The 19,538-nt window shown below is 39.5% G+C and overlaps 1 protein-coding gene across 4 annotated transcripts in view; it reads right to left on the minus strand.

The window, feature by feature from the left end:
- Rnf10 (ring finger protein 10) overlaps nucleotides 1-19,538 on the minus strand; it is a 37,046-nt gene that overhangs the window by 16,798 nt on the left and 710 nt on the right. For 2 of the 4 annotated variants that reach the window (XM_040289392.2, XM_005336804.4), the window contains exons 2-4: nucleotides 8,539-8,735; nucleotides 3,504-3,703; nucleotides 1,570-1,660 (exon numbers count right to left, since the gene is read on the minus strand). In XM_040289392.2, the coding sequence (XP_040145326.1) occupies nucleotides 1,570-1,660; nucleotides 3,504-3,703; nucleotides 8,539-8,735 (488 nt within the window). Of the gene's footprint in view, nucleotides 1-1,569; nucleotides 1,661-3,503; nucleotides 3,704-8,538; nucleotides 8,736-13,283; nucleotides 13,308-14,895; nucleotides 14,997-19,538 lie in introns of those variants that run through there. The other 2 variants (XM_021734233.3, XM_013363568.4) reach the window with 2 other exon arrangements.

A 19,538-nucleotide genomic window follows, 5' to 3' on the forward strand; every position in this document is an offset into this window, starting at 1 on the left:
CACATTCAGAGCCCTTTGTATTTTTTTATTTTGAGACAGGGTGTCGCCCAAGTTGTTTAGGGCCTAAATTGCTCATGCTGGGCTGGAACCTGCAATCCTCCTGCCTCAGCCTCCCAAGCCACTGGCAAATGACAACACTTTAAGCAAATCATTAAGAAAACCAAAGTAATGATTTAATAAAACAAATACATAGCTGGCTGCAATGGTACACACCTGCAATCCCAGCAACTCAGGAGTCTGATGCAAGAGGATCATGAGTTCAAGGCCAGCCTGAGCATTTTATCAAGATCCCATATCAAAATAAAAATAAAAAACAGCTGAAGGGTGTAGCTCAGTGGTAGAGCACCCCCTGGGTTCAATCCCCAGTACTGCCCAGTATTGGAAGGAAAGAAGGGAAACAAATACATAATGGGTATTCTGGAGGCTTTACATTAAAGGAAAATATGACAAGACATATAATATTTTTTTAAAAAATATGTAGATACATATATAGAAAGGCATTGAGAAAGGTCCAGCAGAAATCTACCAGTAATTTCCAAAACACTTTAAGATTTTCACTTTATATTTTATCAGTGTATATCATACACACCCACACCGCACACCCCACCCCCCCAAAGGTGCTAATTAACCCAAAGGGGCTCTACCACTGAGCTATATCCTCTTATTTTTTTGAGATAGGGTCTTGTTAAGTTGCCCAGGCTGGCCTCAAACTTGCAATTCCTCAGTCTCAGCCTGAGCAGCTAAGATTACAGGCGTACTGTGCCACTATACCTGGCTATATTTTTGAACCAATACATATATAAAATTAAGTTTTATAGACCTTCTGTCATTCTCAGATGATTTTATAAATTTTCACAATCGTGAGCCCAAGAGTTGGGTACTTATTTTAAAAAAGAGAAAAAGAAAAATATTTGTAATTTTCAAATTTAGTCTATGTTAGATTCCCTATTAGGATCGACAGGGAGACACTGAGAGTTCATAACTTCAGTGCTAAACAAATAAAACAGTAGCGGGCTGGGGATGTGGCTCAAGCGGTAGCGTGCTCGCCTGGCATGCGTGCAGCCCGGGTTCAATCCTCAGCACCACATACCAACAAAGATGTTGTGTCTGCCGAGAACTAAAAAATAAAAAAAAAATTAAAAAATTCTCTCTCTCCTCTCTTAAAAAAAAAAAAAATAACAGTAGCTTTGATGGAAAGTGCAGCTGTGTGCTAATTTGACACTGATTACACAAAGGGCTGCCAATGAAAAAATGTCCACATAATAGAGCTCCTCTGGGTAAGGAGGGAAATTAAGAGTCTCTCTCTAGGTTACTACTTCCCAGTAGTAGCTGGTAGACAGATCTGCTTATATACCTTTGGATCAGAGCCTTCCACACTCTAACTCCTAAGGCCAGACCAATTAGTAACAAACTCCAGGAAGAACCAGGAACTGACCTCTGAAAATGTCTATCATAAGGCCAGACAGAAAAGGAACTCAATCAGCAGTTAACACAGCCAGCAGATGCTTTGTCACCACTGTCCCTATTTTGTTCTCTTACCCACAACTTAAAACTTTTTGAGCTACTTACCACTTGTTCCACAAAGTCCCAGTTGACTAAGGTATCAGGATCAGCAAAATGAGCTGTGTAGTCTTGGTCTTCAGACACCACAAATTGGCAGCTAGAAATAGGGAAGAAAACAGAAAAAAGGCAGACTGAGAATCACCACATCCTCAGCTGAATTCAATCATCTATTTAGAATTCAAATGTAAGTCATTAGCAGCCCTGATTTGTGAAGCACCATCTTCACAATGCCTCAATTCCGAACCCTGAACCCTGATTCTGGAAGAAACTCGGCAGACCGTGGTCCAAGGCCAGCCAAGTTCTCTGTTGGTCTCCTTTGAACTAGAAGTAAACAGATTTCCTCCCTCAACCCCTGGAATCCCAGAACTCATTTTCAAGGAAGCTGAAAACTGTTCTCAAATCATCTGTGATCAGTTTTATAAAGCATACAATGGTTACTTCAGTCTCAATACAAGGTCAAACCATCATACCTAATGCCACACATGAGAAAACAAAGGGGAGCTGGGATGGAGTCATACACCCCTAGTCCCAACTACTCATGAGGATGACATAGATCACTTGAGCACAGAAGTTGAAGGCCAGCTTGGGCACCAACACAAGATCCCATCTCAAAAAGCGGGGAGGAGGGCTGGGGTTGTAGCTCAGTGATAGAGCACTTGCCTAGCACATGTGGGGCACTGGGTTCAACCCTCAGCACCATATAAAGTATTTTGTCCATCCATAAAAGTGGGAGGTGCAGTTGCGCATGCCTATAATCCCAGTGACTCAGGAGGGTAAGACAGGAGGATCGAAGTTCAAAGTCATCTTCAGCTACATGGCAAAGCCCTGAGCAAAAACCTGTCACAAAATTTAAAAAAATAAAAAGGGCTGTGGATGTGGCTCAGTGGGTGAGAGTCCCCTGGGTTCAATCCCCAGTACCAAAAAAAAAAAAAAAGAAAAAAAAAAGTGCAGAGGTGGGGAAAAGTTGGGGATTTAACTCAGTGGCACAGCACTTGCCTAGCACATGCAAGGCACTGTTTTTGATACTCAGCAAGAAAAAAAAAAATCAGTATTTCAGCAAATGTCTGCTAAGCATTTCAATCTGTCATTTAATTATTCCTTAAGAAATTTCCTCTTGGGGTCTGGGGATGTGGCTCAAGTGGTAGTGTGCTCGCCTGGCATGCATGTGGCCTGGGTTCAATCCTCAGCACCACATACAAAGATGTTATGTCCACCAAAAAAACTAGCTAAATATTAAAAATTCTCTTAAAAAAATGGGTGAAAAGGAGGAAAAAAGATAGAGGCCTCCTTTAAAAAAAAAAAAAAAAGAAATTTCCTCTTCTAGGGGCTGAGATTGTGGCTCAGCTTGCCTCGCATGTGTGAGGCACTGGGTTTGATCCTCAGCACCACATAAATAAACATAATAAAAATATCGTGTCCAACTAAAAAAAATATATAAAAATATAATTTTGTGTGTGTGTGTACACACACACACACACACACACACACACAAATTTCCTCTTCTAGCCAGGCACAATGGTACACATCTGTTAATTCCAGCTACTCAGGAGACTGAGGCAGGAAGATTACAAGTTTGAGGTCCTATCTCAAAATAAAAAATACAAAGGGGTGGGAATGTAGCTCAGTGGTAGAGGTCAAGAGCATGCTTACAATGTTCCACCCTAGGCTCAATCCCCAGCACCAAGCCAGGGGGGGGAAAAATCTCTTCTTTATAAGGAGATTCAAATCAGATTCAATTCTACTTTTTCCACCTTTTCAATATACTAATGCCATTTATTAAAGCACCAAAAACATCTACTTGGAAAGAAAATGAAAAAGGCAAAAAAGAGGCATCGGTTTCCTTTCTGCCTCTCTCCTATAGTTTAAAGGAGTGCTCCTCCCAGCAACCCAACTATCTCAAGTCTCTCAATTCCACTTTCTCCCCGAGAAGCAATACTTACTTGGCCTGTAAAAAGAGTTCCTTGTTAAAAGGCTTATGTCCCCACTTGTTCCTTTTTCCCCAGCTGCCATGTCCACTGCCTTCAAAGTGACCTGTCTGGCCACGAGGTTCAAAAGTGAAATTCAACAAGTGATTCAGGTTGATCTTCTTAGGACCAGAGAACTGGGCAGGGCTAAACTCTGCCCGTTGAGCCTCTGCTACCTAGGGAGAATTAAAGTGTTTAGGATCAGGACAAAACCAATTTATAGCAGAAACCAGCACAAACCCTCCTTTGACACAGCTTAAAATATTAAAAAAAAAAAAAAGACTTAAATATTATCTTCCTAGGAGGAGATAATGCAAAACCCTATTCCAGACCTAGATGAGAGTGAAGGGGGTCGGGGGAGAGCCTTTAACATTTCCATAACTTATTTAGTCTGCGCTTCAGTTTGGAATTGTTGAAGACTGAAATTATTTAGTTGGCGCTGCTAAATGGCAAATCAACCATTAAATGACAAAGCCCAGCACAAACTCCTCCTAGCTATCTTAAAGCTCAAAGATCTGTTTACTGGATTAATCTTCCCATAGTCCTATAGGACTCCTAAACCTCCATTCCTCTGTCTTTGTTGTTTTGTGGTGTTGGGATCAAATCCAGCACCTTCACCATGCTAGGCAAGTGCTCTACCTCTGAACTAAAACCTGAAGTTCACACCTTCATTCTTATTAGCTATTTGTTTTGAGGTTTTTTTTCTGACACAACAAGTCTGTGGAATCACCCTCTGGAGGCAGTCCAAAGGCCACTGTAACTGCCATAGGTTTCTGGAATCTGCAAGAGACTTCTTAAGACCCACACTGCTATTCCTGGTTAATTAAAACCGATAGAATTAGAACACCTAGACTGCCTTTGTGTCCAGAAATAAACCCAATCAGCAGATTCAGAAACAGTTTACAAAGTAGCAAAAAAACATATAATAGTGCTGCATACAAAGATGAAAGAAATGTCAGGACACATTTCAGTCTTCAACAATTCCAAACTGAATTGATAAAGGTAAGTGTTAAGACAGCTAAGTACATTTCTTACCCCCGCTTTCCTATTGAATACTATAAAACATTCTGCCATATCAGTGTACTATCACTTTAAGTGGCTGTATATCATTACATAATATGGGCATGCCATATTTTAATGCCTTATTTATGACAGTGTAATTTTCCCACTATTACAAATTGTTCCAATAATCACATTTGTGGATAGATCTTTGTACACAAATATGAAGGCACCTGCAATTTATTTATGCATGCATGCATGCAAGGGATCAAATCCAGGGCCTCACAAATGCTATGCAAGTGCTTTACTACTGAGTTATACCCCTAAACTCCAATTATTTCTTTTCAACATACAGTAATAATTATTGGGCCAAAGGAAATACAAACACAAGCCTTTTGCTGCTTAGTCAAATTACTGTGCACATCCATGGTGAAGATTCTAAAGAGTACAAAAAGGAAAACTACATTCTATTCCAGAAGCAATAAACATGCCGAGACATTTTATGTATACAGAATCATAGCACATGACCTTTTAAAATAAATATAACAAAAATAAATAAAATAAACATAAGCCATGGCATACCAGACAACTTTCTTTTTTACCTTAACAACCTACCTTGGAGCTTTCCCCACCCCGTTTATGTAAATCACCACAGGAAGCACCAGGCTTCCCCGATCATCCTTTATCTCTTGTGCCCAGGACTCTGTCTACATGGCTCTGATCCCCCCTAATTAGTCTTCCATCCCCAATGCCCCAAACTCAGATCTGAGAGCTTGTGCTCAGTCAGCAAAACCCTACCCATTCTCCATCTTCTGTCTTCAACTACCTCATTGGTTCACTTTCTACAGTACCATCCATGTCAATTCCCGATCATTTGCCCAAGATGCTGACCTATCAAGTTCTCTTCCAATCAGCCTGCCTCACCCCATTTGAGGCACCCACTCCTATAGACAGGTATACCTTCTAGAGCTGTTATCAAATACAGGAGCCACTACCTAGATATGCCACATATTAAGTTAATATTTAAGTATATTTGGTTAAATGTCAAAATTAATTTAACTTGGCCGGGAGCAATGGCGCACGCCTGCAATCCCAGCAGCTCAGGAGGCTAAGACTGGAGGATTTTGAGTTTAACGCCATCATCGTTGCTGAGGCTCTAAGCAACTCAGTGAGATCCAGTCTCTAAATAAAATACAAAGACTGGGGATGTGGCTCAGTGCCCAAGTGCCCCGAGTTCAATCCCTGGTACCAATAATAATAATTAATTTCACTTGCTTTTTTAATTGTTTGGAAACAAGGTATGCTATATTGCCCAGGTTGGCCTGGAACTCCTGGACTCAAGCAATCCTCCTGCCTCAGCCTCCCAAAGTATATAAGACTGCCTAAGCTTGTTTCTTGTTTTTCATTTTTAATGTGGCAACTAGAATTTTAGATACACGATTTGCTTTTCCACTACAGAGCACTACTTTATAGTGTAGATCGTGCTTGTTAATGATCATATCATTAATTTTGAGCACCCTACTGTCCAGCCAGAAATTCATTCTGTTCAAGGGTTAGTCCTTATTGTAATTCTTTACCCTTAGGTCTCCAAACCAAGGATCCAATCTCCTAAACTGCCTTGCTTTATTTGGCTTAGATCCTGTAGTTCATTGCCCTTTCTCTCATCTGCTGTATTCACCTTCACCTCCATAGCAGCCCAAAGGCAGCAAAATATAGCTAAAAATCACACAACTGGTCTCACCAAAGAAGCCCTTTACACAGCCTAAGATTCATACTGCAATCCTACTATTCTTCCACAGTCCTTTTAGTCTCCTATTCTCCCAGAAAACTCCTTCATGCCTCAGGCTCTCCAACCTCCTTTTTCAGCTAACTTTATGTATTTCACTAAGAAAATGAGCATGATATTCAGATAGAACTCCAATATTCTGCTAACAAGTCTTTCTCTTATTACTATGGATAAGCTGACAAAACTCCTAAACCAATTCACTCTGCACTAGATCACAAGAACTCACTGTTCAGCATTCTCCCCTTTTCCCCTCTTATCATTTTTTCCCTCTCATCATAATCATTAGGTTAGACAAGATCTAACCTTCCAAATCTTAACCTTCCTGTCAACAACATATTCTCAAGCTACTACCTCACCTTTTTACTTCTCAAAGCAAAGCCACTAGAAACTATCGTCTAAACTTGCCGTTTCTTCTTCCCATCCTACTTTTCTTTTGAGACCGGGAATTGAAGCCAGGTGCACTTAATTACTGTTACATCCTCAGTCCTATTTTTAAGTTGCCGAGACTGGGTTTGAACTTGCAATCCTCCTGCTTCAGCATCCCGAGATTCTGGGATTATGGGTATGCACCACCACATCCAGCCCATCTCTCTCTCTTTTTTTTTTTTTTTTTAACTTTTTTTTTTAGTTGGAGATGGACACAATACTTTTATTTATTTTTATGTGGTAATGAGGATAACCAATACCTCACACATGCTAGGCAAGCACTCTTATCACTGAGCTACAACACATCCCCATCTCTTTTGAATCCATGATCAGTTTTGGGTTTTTTTTTTTTTAAACTGGGCATTGAACCCAGGGGTGCTTTCCCAAAGAGCTAGCCCTTTTTGAGACAAGGTCTCACAAGATGCTAAAGCTGACCTCAAACTTACAATTCTGCTCCTGCCTCAGCCTCCCAAATTGCTGGGATTACAGGCATGACACCACCACTTTCAGCAACCTATTGCTGTTTTACAATTTAACTCCTTAATGATACAGCTCATTTAGTTTCATAGTTCTAAAAAACAACTATATGCTACCAGCTCTCCAACCTGGGTCTCCTCTTTAAATTTCAAATTCATAATTAACTGTCTACTTCTATTAGATGTCTAATAGGTATTCCAATGAAAATATAACATTTCCAAAATAAAGTTCTTGATTTCAATCTTTGTACCTCCCTCCCTGCAAAAATCTGTACTCCTCTTGAAACCTTCCCTACTATAGCAAATGGTACCTGAATTGACCTCATGCCAATAACATTACTCAGCCTTTTCTCTTAGTCCCCATATCTAGCAAATAAAATACTGTTGACTTTAAAGTAATATCCCAGATCTGATCATTTCTCATCACCTCCACCATTACCACCCCTTGCATCACTCTCACCAAGAGTATCTTCACCAGGCTGGGGGTGTGGCTCAGTAGGAGTGGGCTTGCCTAGCATGAATGAAATCCTGGGTTCAATACCCAGCATCAGCAAAAACAAGCAAACAAAACAACAAAAAAACAAAAAACAGCAACTCAGAACGCTGAGGCAGAAGGATCAAAAGTCAAGGCCAGCTTAGGCAACTTACTGAGACTATCTTAAAATAAAAAGCATGTCAGGTGTAGTGGTGCACATCTATAATCCCAGCTGCTCAGAAGACTGAAGCAGGAAGATCACAAATTCACAGCCAGCTTCAGCAACTTAGCAAGACCCTGTCTCTAAATAAAATATAAAAAAGGGCTGGGCATGTGGTTCAGTGCCTCTGGGTTCAATCCCTGAGGCAAAACCAAAAATTAATTATTGTCTCTCCAAACTAGAATATAAGCTCCCAAAGGACAAAATAACATTTTTTTGTTTAATGATGTATTCCCAACTCCTAAATGGTATTTGGTGCAAGTAGACAAGGAATAAATTCCCAGTGACTGAGTGAACAACTATTTTATTCTGTAATGGTTACAGAGTATGGACCATTCAAGCAGAATAATTACTCACTCTTGCTGACAGGCGTTCAGGTTAATATACAAGTAAGGTCCCAAATTATGCCATAATTTCCGACACTCCATAATTATGAAACCTTCTTCCTCAGAAAATTTTAATAATCTTCAGAAGAAAAAAGAGGCAAAGCTCCAGATCTAGTTAAATCTAAACTACTCAAGATTGCTTTGGTTACCCATTCTTCTACCTCTTGCTCCCCTCTCTCAACTACAGGAAAAACAAAAAAACTCATGCTCATATTCTAAGAATGACAATCTCAAAGTCCATACCTCATCTCGTCTTCCACCATTAAAAGAAGAGCTAAAGAGTTTGCTGCTGCCGCCGCCCCTTTGAGGAGGCATCTTATTAAAAGTTTTGCTTTTCTGTGAATTGGAGCGACGGGACTGGTTGCTAAAATTTTCATTTTTGGGGTAGGAAGGTTCACGCTTGCGATTATAACGCTTGGATCCACTTGAATTCTTTCCATCTGAAAAGAAGAAACAAAGGAATTAGTTAAGAAGTTACATATTTAAATAAGTGAAATAATTTTTCTCCACCTCCCAGAAAAATTGTGTTTAAGTAAAGAGAAAATGGACTTTTCCACAACTTCCAAAAAATATGCATTTAGCCAGCCATTGGTGCTTTGAGGGAGACAACCCTTATGCGGGATTTTTGTTTTGATGATAGCCTAAGGAGTCCCTCCCCCAGGACAAATAGAATACAGATCAAGCTATGGAGATTATCAGTTCATAATGTCTCTTTTACAAGCCTAGGCATGTATCTTGTAAAAGTCCATTCAGATAAAGAGGAAAGGAAACAGCCATTCTATATTAAGAAAAAGTACTTTATCTGACAGGACAGAAGACATTATTCTATACTGCAAGGGCTGACCTAGGCTTAAGCAGATATAGTCAAGAGGCATAGAAGCAAAACAACATTTATGTTTTAGAAGCCAAACTGAGAAGCTACTAAATTGACAGAATAAAAGTTGAACTCTAAAAGAATACTAGATGAGTCTGATTTATATCCAAGTTATATCCTTTTTAAAAATGTTTCTTATGCCAGGCATAGTGGTTCACACCTGTAATCTCAGCTCCTCAGGAGGACCATGAGTTCCAGGTGAGTCTGGACAACTTAGCATGACCCCGTCTCAAAATAAAATTTAAACTAAGGGCTGGGTTATAGCTCAGTGGTAAAGTACTTGCTTGGCTTTGAGGGAAACTCCAGGATAAATCCCAACTATTGCAAAAAAATAAATTAAAAAAAAAATGGCTGGGCACATAGCTGAGTGGTAGAGTGCTTGCCTTGCCTGTGTGAGGCCTAGGTCCGATCCCTAGGACAAGGAAAAAAAAGTCTCTTGCTTTTTTCCTTCAATTACATAAGAATATTAAATTTTGAAATTATCCAAAAATAAAGTTGCCAGTATCCACAAAACACTGACTTATTAATAGTTTTAATTTCCTTTCAATATACTTGCCACATGTTCTATGTAAAACGGCAAGCATACAAGATACATTGTCTTTTACTTGTTACTCTGAACATTTTCACCCATTCCTAGACTTCTGTCTGCCATACATTTACAGCACAATATATTAGGTAGCATCTAAAATTCTGCTGCTTTAATAGACTATGTCAAATTCTCAGAATGAAATTAGCTGATAAAGTATGATCATTAAAAGTCTTTTACAGGGCTGGGGATGTGGCTCAAGTGGTAGCACGCTCGCCTGGCATGCGTGCGGCCCGGGTTCGATCCTCAGCACCACATACCAACAAAGATGTTGTGTCCACCGAGAACTAAATAATAAATATTAAAAATTCTCTCTCCCCACTCTCTCTCTTAAAAAAAAAATAGTTAAAAAAAAGTCTTTTACACATCTTCAAGTTGCTTTCTAAAAGTGTTATACCAATTTATGTTCTAACAGCACTATAAAAGAGAATGCTAGGGGCTGGGGATGTGGCTCAAGCGGTAGCGCGCTCGCCTAGCATGCGTGCAGCCCGGGTTCGATCCTCAGCAGCACCACATACCAACAAAGATGTTGTGTCCGCCGAGAACTAAGAAAAATAAATAAATAAATAAATGTTAAAACTCTCTCTCTCTCTCTCTCTGTCCCCCTCTCTCACTCTCTCTTAAAAAAAAAAAGAGAATGCTAGTTCACTTTACTCTTGCGAATACTCTAACTGAAAGATCAAAATGCCTTAATTTTAAACCTGAATTTCTCATAACTAGCAATAGGGAGGATTGCGGGGTCATTGAACTCACTCAACCACTGAGCCACATCCCCAGTCCTATTTTGTATCTTATTTAGAGACAAGGTCTCAGAGTTGCTTAGCACCTTGCCATTACTGAGACTGGCTTTGATGCCACAATCCTCCTGTGGGTTGGCACAATCCCAGCCACTGGGATTACAGGCTGTAATCAGCTGACCATGTGTATTTTGTGTAAAGAGACATTTTATATTCATTGCTCTATTTTTTCCACTAGAGAATTGCATGGATTTTTTTTTTGTCCCAAATTAAAGAACCTTCATGAGCATACTTCATACATGCTAAGTTTACCAACTTAAAAAAAAATAATAAAACCAAACCTATCAGAATCATATACAACTAAAAGTAGAAAAAGGTTGAAGAAGGTTGAAGATATAGCTCAGTGGTATAGTACATGCCTATGTGCACAAGGCCCACAGTAACACCAAAAACAAAGTTTTTCCTAAATCACCCTATTATTATACTATTGCAATATGGAAATATGAACCAGTCTACATAATAATTTAATGACTAAAAGCAAAAATTTAGAGTGGAAAGTGAGGGTGGCTTTTTCAAAGAGCAGGCCTGAACTCCTGGGCTCAAACTATACTCACCCTTTAACTTTTTGAGCAGCTGAGACTATAGAATAGGCATGCACTGAGCCTAACTGAAATTGGAGGACTTTTCATTAAATTAAAAAAAAAAAAAAAAAAAAGATCCATCAGTTTTATGCTCAGAATTAAGGGTTTGGTAGTGATAATTTATAAAATTAAGAGATTCCAGCACGAACTACAAAGATTCCTACTCTCCCAAATATAGTTTCATCTTGTTTATATTAAAAGTATATAAATTAGGGCTGGGGATGTGGCTCAAGCGGTAGCGCGCTCGCCTGGCATGCGTGCGGCCCGGGTTCGATCCTCAGCACCACATACAAACGAAGATGTTGTGTCCGCCGAGAACTAAAAAATATTAAAAATTCTCTCTCTCTCTGTCCCCCTCTCTCTCACACTCTCTCTTTAAAAAAAAAATGTATATAAATTAATAGATCCATGTAAACCAAAGAAATACACCACACTGTTAATGACAGTTAATTTGGGGGAAATGGAGCCATTCACTTTCATCCTATTACAGTGGTTTTCAATCCTGTCATTCACAGGAATCATTCAGATGAGCTTTTTAAGGGATTCCTGTGCTCAGGCCTCACCTCTAAGACTAAGACTTAACTACATAGAATTGTTGTTCTGAAGATTTATCTGAGTAATTTTTAAAACTAATATTTATAAGAAATTTTTCCCAGATAAGTTCACTAGCTTACTTTACAGCAGACTAAATAAATTCAAATAAAAGGAAATATGAGTTCAATCAACTAATGGGATAAATGAGAGATAAGCCATCCTGTCCAAATCTAACCAACTACAACCTAGAAATTGAACCAATAACATGAAATGGTAGCAGTGTAAACGGAATATACCATTACAGAAACACAGCCAGGGTAGGCTTAATCCACTAATGACCATAAAACAGGGAGAGTGACCAGAGTTTTAACCTAAAGAACTGAACTTTTCCTACTCCTCGGTTGGCAACAATTAGCAAACACAGCACCAGTGGTAGCAATTAGAAAGTAAAGCTAAATTGGGCAGGTGATACATGTCTGTAATCCCAGCAACTCAGGAGGCTGAGGCAGGAGGATCTCAATCTCAATCTCAAATTCCAGGCAAGTTTTGACAATTTAGCATGATCCTGTCTCAAAAAAAAAAAAAAAAAAAAAAAGACTAGGGAGGTAGTTCAGTGGTAAAGCACCCCTGGCTTCTCATCCCAATACACCGCCCCCTGCCCTGCAAAAAAAAAAAAAACACACACACACACACACACACACACACACACACACACACACACACACACACGGGGCGCACGAGCAAAAAGTAAAGCTTTGGGTCTCATTCACATTTTGCCTTATCCTCAACCAACGAAGTTAGTTTCATGAAAAGTTTCAAATATGAACTGGGAGTATAGCTTGGTGAGAGCACTTGCCTAGGATACATAAGGTCAATATCTTAAGCACTGTTAAAAAAAAAAAAAATTCCCATATAAATGAATTCAGGGTATACAGAACTCCAGGCTAACTCTTCCCCCGCCCCCAGTTGTGTATGAACTGCATGTCTTTATTTTGTTGTTATGTTGTGTAAGGATTGAACTCAGTGCCTCACACATGCTAGGCAAGCACTCTGCCTACAGTCCCAGCCCAACTCTTCACCACTGAAAACTAACCTCAGCCATTTTCCTGCTTCATTCTTCTTAACCCCATTCCACATCAACTCTTGATAACAATGAAGTCTTATAAGAATAGACATACAAAGAAAACAAGGGCTGAGAGCATAAAGCTAAGTAATAATAGCTTGGCACATGCAAGGCCTTTAGTTTAATTCCCCAGCATTGTAGGAAAAAAAAAAGAAAAGAAAACATTCCCCAAACGTCATCATTCAAGGCTGTTTCATATGATCCTGCATCTGACTCAACTTGTTTTCAAGAGAAGCACTTTCCTAGGCCAGGCACTATGGTGCATACCTGTAATCCCAATGACTGACAGGAGGACAGTGGATTGCCTCCGAAACAGCAAGGTGCTAAGCAACTCAGTAAGACCCTGCCTCTAAATAAAACACAAAATAGGGCTGGAGATGTGACTCAGTAATTGAATGCCCCCGAGTTCAATCCCCAGTAGAGAGAGAGAGAGAGAGAGAGAGAGAGAGAGAGAGAGAAGGAAGCACCTTTCTACAGGCCCGGTGGCACATACCTGCAATTCCATAGCCTTGGGAGGCTAAAGCAAAAAGATAACAAGTTTGAGTCCATCCTCAGCAATTTAATGAGACCCTCAGTAACCTAGCAAGATTCTGTCTCAAAATTAAAAAATAAAATAAAAAGGGCTGAAAATATTATAGCTCAGTAGCAAAGTATCCCTGAATTCATTTCTCATTACTCCCCAAACAAACAAGGCACCTTTCTGGGGATGTATCCCAATAGTAGAGCACTTGCCTAACATGCATGGGTTGGATCTCCAGCACACACACAAAAAAAGGTCAGAGGATCCTCCACCAGAAAGGCACTTCAGTTTCCACAAATTTAGGTGAAGCCAATTTCTACACTGTAAGAGCTTAAGAAAATAAACTAGCATTCAGCAAGAGGACTGTTTTCATTTCTTCATTTATTACCACACTAGCAAGGAAACCATTTCATAACACTTACAGAAATGCTCTCTGGTGGACAGTGAACTGCTTGCTCATTTGTAAATCAGATTATATGACAGATCACATAAGAATTCGTGATTTTAGTGACTAAAAAATCAACTCCCTCCTCATCTTCTACTTACTTGAGGGTATCAAGTCAGACCTCTCAAGAGACTGTGGCTCTTATCTCTCAATCCAGGCAGTAAGTAGCTAAAGATTGAAGGAACTGTCCTGCCTGGGACCCAGAGATAAAATTTAGTAGTGCCATTTGAGATATTTTGTAAATAGCTTGCCAGAATATATATACAGAATTCACGCTCTTTTCTCTAATAGAAGCAATGAGATGATCTACTTTAGATTTTGGAAAACAAAAAAGTCAAGTTCTTGGGAAAAAATGTCTATGATGACATTTTTCTTTTGGTCTTTTAAAAAAAGAATTTGTTCTTTTTGTTTTATGGTGAAGTTTTAAACCTCAGCATGATGGCTCTCAATCCTTGCTGCACAACAAAGTCTCTCTTCCAGTTTTAAAATTATGCACACCCAGGACCCTAAGGCCCAATCCAGACTTAAAGAATCAGATTGAATTGCCAGGAAAAGGCCCCACAAGTATTTTTTAAAAGTGTCTTCAGGCTGAGCATAGTGGCCTGTATCTGTAATCCCAGCAACTCAGGAGACTGAGGCAGGAGGACTTCAAGTTCAAGTCCAGCCTCAGCAATTTAGTGGGACCCTATCTCAAAAAGCAAAAAGGACTAGAGATGTAGGAGATGTAGCTCATCAGGAAAGCACCCCTGGGTTCAATCCTCAGTAGCAAAAAAAAAAAAAAGGTCCTCAGGAGATTCTGATGCACAGAGCTAAGAATAAGTGCTAAGAATAAATAATGTTAAGACACAATCCAGAACGGACAAGAGCATTAGTTAAATGGCTCAAGTCCAGAACTTTGGCTCTCAGGGTCAACAAAAGACTTAAAAACAATCCAGTATCAGTTTTTCCACACTTCCCAAATGGAAAGTAACAGCAGTCTCTTCCCCCATTAAGGGGCATGAGTTTTCCAGAGTTAAAATTATTTGGCATCATCAACATTTCTAGCTCTAGTTCTAACAGGTGGCACAGCCTAGAGGTCAGAATACCAGCCAAGAAGTTTCTGTTGCTGATTCATGCTGTAATCACAAGCAAGTTGCTTACCCATCATCCAGAGTGGTTGACAAGCACCTCCAGAGGGGCAACATATGGCCTTACTACAGAATCAACTGACAACAAATTGAATCCAGCTGTAATTAGTAATTCTGAATGAAAGGAAGAGAGAGGTGGTATCAGGAACGATGCATGTGCCAATAAGTTTGCTTGCTGAGTTTATTATATAAAGTATATTTATAAATGTCTCCTAAGATTCCATAAGAATTTACTTAGACAAACCAACTCTAATGCCTCTTAAGCCCTGGTTTTCTCACCTGTACAATGGGACTAATACTTTACCCTCCTTCCTCACTGAATAAGAAAAAACTTCTATAAGATGTTTACTATAGTGGCTAGCACACAGTTGCCTTGATTTGAAAGCCTAATAAATAAAAATCATTCTAGATAAGAGTACCCACTAAACTTCCAACTTGTTAAGCCACATAATAAATCAAGGACTCCAGCCAACAGACCCTCAAATTCTTATAACTTTTCTAAGTGGTTTTACTGAAGGCTTTAAAATCACGATTTTCAAAGTCAAAACTGCCAGGTTCACTTACAACTCAGAGGTATTCTTCAAAGCAGATTACCTAGTAACCTAGCTTCTGTTACCAGAACAACAGGAAGAATATCAGGACGGTGCTTCATACCACCAACCTCAAAATAACTGCTTCATAATAACTGACCTTCCCTTAACCTCCATGACAGTGCCATTGGCCCAGGATGGGGCAACAGTCTAGTTCCTGGCCAGGGTCCACTCTTAGGCTATAAATTGCCTAGCCTCTTTCTTGCCTCTTTTTACTTTCTCTATGAATTCTCTACTCACTAAACATCTCTCTCCTCTGAGTTTTATAATCATGGGATATTCACTGTTGAAATGTTATAAGAACAGCATGTTAGCCCTACTGGAATAAAGCTATAGAAGTATACTCAAGAAAAAGAATGTTCTGTAAATATTTGAAGCAATTAGCCAAGGCAAAGAAACTGTGGTATGCAATTCTGGTCGGAAAGATCAAGAAAATCCCAGTACCAAATTTATCCATTTCCTGTGTACAAATGAAGCACAAACAAGCCGACCACAGAAACAAAGGCTCAAGGAAATGCAGCTATGTAGCTAGGAAGCAAATGACCATTTGTGTCTCACATGATTTAAAGTATAGAAACAAAAGTTTTTTCCTCATGAGGTAGGAAAGAGACAGAAAACGATTAAATATTTAAGTATGAAAAATCTTTTGTTCTTTACCTTAAAAAAAAAGGCAAACTATGTGTTTGCATCTCACCCTCCTTTTTACCTTTAACTCGGTACTCTAAAATTTGAGGCTGTCCTTTCAATAATTCCCACAGGATCAACTATATCAGGTGTTTAGTCAGCTTTTGTAATACTTCAGAAACCTTTTCATGAAATTATGCAAAACCCAGAGTGTACCTTTTCCTTAGCACAACCATCTCTGAGTTATTGTATCAAAGGTTCCAAGTATCTGTTGTAACAGCTTTGGCATCAGCTGTATCCCCTCCCCCATCATTTTGCTTCCTGAGACCGGGTCTCCTTATGTTGCCCACTACTGCCCAGGTTGGCCTCCAACTTGCTATCCTCCTGCCTCCGCCTCCCAAGTATCAGAATTACAGGTGCCTGCCACCCTGCCCCACCCAGCTATAATGCCCTTAAGGCAGCATTTGCTACCCTTCAGATCAAGTTTAAAAATCAGCCAATAGGGCTGGGGATGTGGCTCAAGTGGTAGCACGCTCGCCAGGCATGTGTGCGGCCCGGGTTCCATCCTCAGCACCACATACCAACAAAGATGTTGTGTTCACCGAGAACTAAAAAATAAATATTAAAAATTCTCTCTCTCTCTCTTTAAAAAAAAAAAAATCAGCCAATATAGACAGTTTGCTAATTTTTAAAAATATTTATTTTTTAGTTGTAGGAGGACATTAATATCTTTATTTTGATTTATTTTTATCATTTTTTTATGTGGTGCTAAGGATCAAACCTAGGGCCTCGAGCATGCTAGGTGAGGCTCTACCACTAAGCCAAAACCCCACTCCAGTTTGCTAATCTTTTAATCCCTTCCCATAAACTATATTTCTAAATGCAAGCTATTCCTAAATGCAAGCGGTACATTGTGGTTGGTATAGAAGTGTATATTCAGCCAAAGCAACATCCTTCAAGCCAAGAAAGTAGGTGCTGACAAGGGCAAACATGGTCAAACTTTCTAACAAACACTTAAAAAACTAATGCCACCTGGGAGCACACTTATATACTTCATGAAATCTAACATCCTTGACACGAATTTTCTTCCTCAGAAGTTTCCAATTAAGAAGGTGAACTAGTGGTGCTTGCCTGTAATCACATGGAGAGATTGAGGCAGGATGGTGGCACAATTGAGGACACTCCAGACATTTAGCAAGTCCCTGTCTCAAAAAGTAAAAAAGGTTGGGCATATAGTTCAGTGATAAAGTGCCCCTGGGTTCAATTTCCACTACCAAAATAAATAAAGGGAACCAGAGTTTTAAGTTCACTTTGTAGTATTTAACCACATTAAAAAACCAGAAATCGGGCTGGGGTTGTCTCAGTGGTAGAGTGCTCCCCTAACTGGGTTCGATCCTTAGCACCACATAAAGATTGAAGTATTGTGTCCACCTACAACTTAAAAAACAAAACACACACACACAGAAATCACTTTAAAAAGTCAGAGTGAACCAGGCATGTGGGGTACACACACAATCCTAGCAACTTGGGAAGTCAAGACAGGAGGATCCAAAGTTCCAGGCCAGACTCAGCAATTTGGCAAGACCCTGTCTCAAAACAGGGCTGGGGATGTATCTCAGAGGTAAAGTGCTCCTGGATTCAATCCCCAGGACAAGAAAATAAAAAGTGAGAATGAACCAAACAATACCTATCCAAATTAACTGTTAGAAATATTAACACTTAGCTGGGCACAGTGGTGCATGCCTGTTAATTCCAGCGGCTCAGCAGGCCGAGGCAGGAGGATTGCAAATTCAAAGCCAGCCTCAGCAACTTAGGGAGACCCAGTCTCAAAAAAAAAAACAGGCTGGGGATGTGATTCAGTGGTTGACTACCCCTGCATTCAATACCTGGTACCAAAAAAACAACAACAAGAAAACGCTGACAAATTATTTGCTTTGGTCAAGCTATAACAGAATTCACAGTTAGATAATCAGCTCCATTAAACATTCAAAGGGCATAGGAGTAAAATGCCTTAGACACCTCAGTTTTTGTTGTTTTTTCCTGGGTTATCACAAGCTTTCACCTACTGCTTACTAAGGAATAAACTTTTTAAACAATAAAATTTATTGCAGCTGACTCATGAATGTTTGTTAGTGGCTTAAAGAAGGGTCCTAGAAAAACAGAATTCAGATAGTTGGAGATCCAAATCATTATATAATATCATACCTGGAAAACAGAGCGCAAAAGAAAAGCTATTATCAACTGCCTTGAGAAAAACGCAGACCACACTAAACCAATTCCAACACTGGCCAAAAGGACTATCCTTAATCTTTGGAGGGATCATAATAAAGATCCACACGTATAAAACCCCCAAATTAGTCTACATACAAGTTCCTGATTGGCCTGAGAGTTTATGCTAATCCTTAAATATTTAAAGCATTACTTTATTATGGAGACAAGCAGTTTCCACCTGAGTTCCATCAGCAACCTCTACAAGTCCTCAGGCACACCAGGTAAACAAGTTTGTCATAACCAGCTGCTAAACTCTGAACTCATCAGTAAACCTTAGAGTTTAAGTTAGCCTTCCAGTTTTTTAAACTTAAGTTTTAAGCAACTGGACCTCTACGTTTAAGGATTCCAAATGTTTCCCTCTGCCAAATACCCCCACTCTCACCAAAAACACCTTTCTAGTACCATTAATATAATGGAAATACAAAAGAGAAGAAACTAGTACACAGGCTTTGAAATAAGATGGAGAACAGACTCCAGACTCTGCCAACTCCTAACATTCTACCTTTTCAGCTTGTTCCTTCCTTAAATAGGAACAATTCTACCTTGCCAGACAAGTTAATGATGGAGTAGTGATAACAGATGCACTAGCCTAGACTAGTACTTGGTCCATGGGAGCCCTCAATAAATGCCAGCTATCATATGGTCACAACTTAAATATGACCAGAAATATCTTCCCTGTTAAAACACAAAAACAGGCATAATGTTTTGGGTGCCTAATAGGTGTCAGGTACTCTTAACTATTTATTATTTAATATATTAGTTCCACCTTGAAAGATAAGGAAACTCGGACACTCAAGGCCTGAACCCAAAAATATTGAATTCAGAATCTGCACTCTTCACTGCTAACTATATTAGACTTGAGTTTGAAAAGTCCTACCCTTTCTTGTTTAAATTTGAATACTATCCAATGCTAATTCAACATAAACGTACAACAAACTTAGTAGTTCTTAGAGCATGGACTGATGAGTCCGTTAAACCAGGTCTCAAGGCCTGCTCACGCTGAGTGACCTTACCCTTTTCAAAACTCATCTGCAAAATGGGGAAAGGAATAGCATCTACTACTTTACCAGCTGTTTTAAGTTTTGATGCAAGGATCCACATAAACCACGCTGTACGGTACTGATTAACTTAATTGTAAATAATTTGAGCCATGAAGATGGTGGTGAGAAAG

Source organism: Ictidomys tridecemlineatus, chromosome 2 (assembly GCF_052094955.1).
Source record: "Ictidomys tridecemlineatus isolate mIctTri1 chromosome 2, mIctTri1.hap1, whole genome shotgun sequence".
In the NCBI taxonomy this organism is placed as follows: Eukaryota; Metazoa; Chordata; class Mammalia; order Rodentia; family Sciuridae; genus Ictidomys; species Ictidomys tridecemlineatus.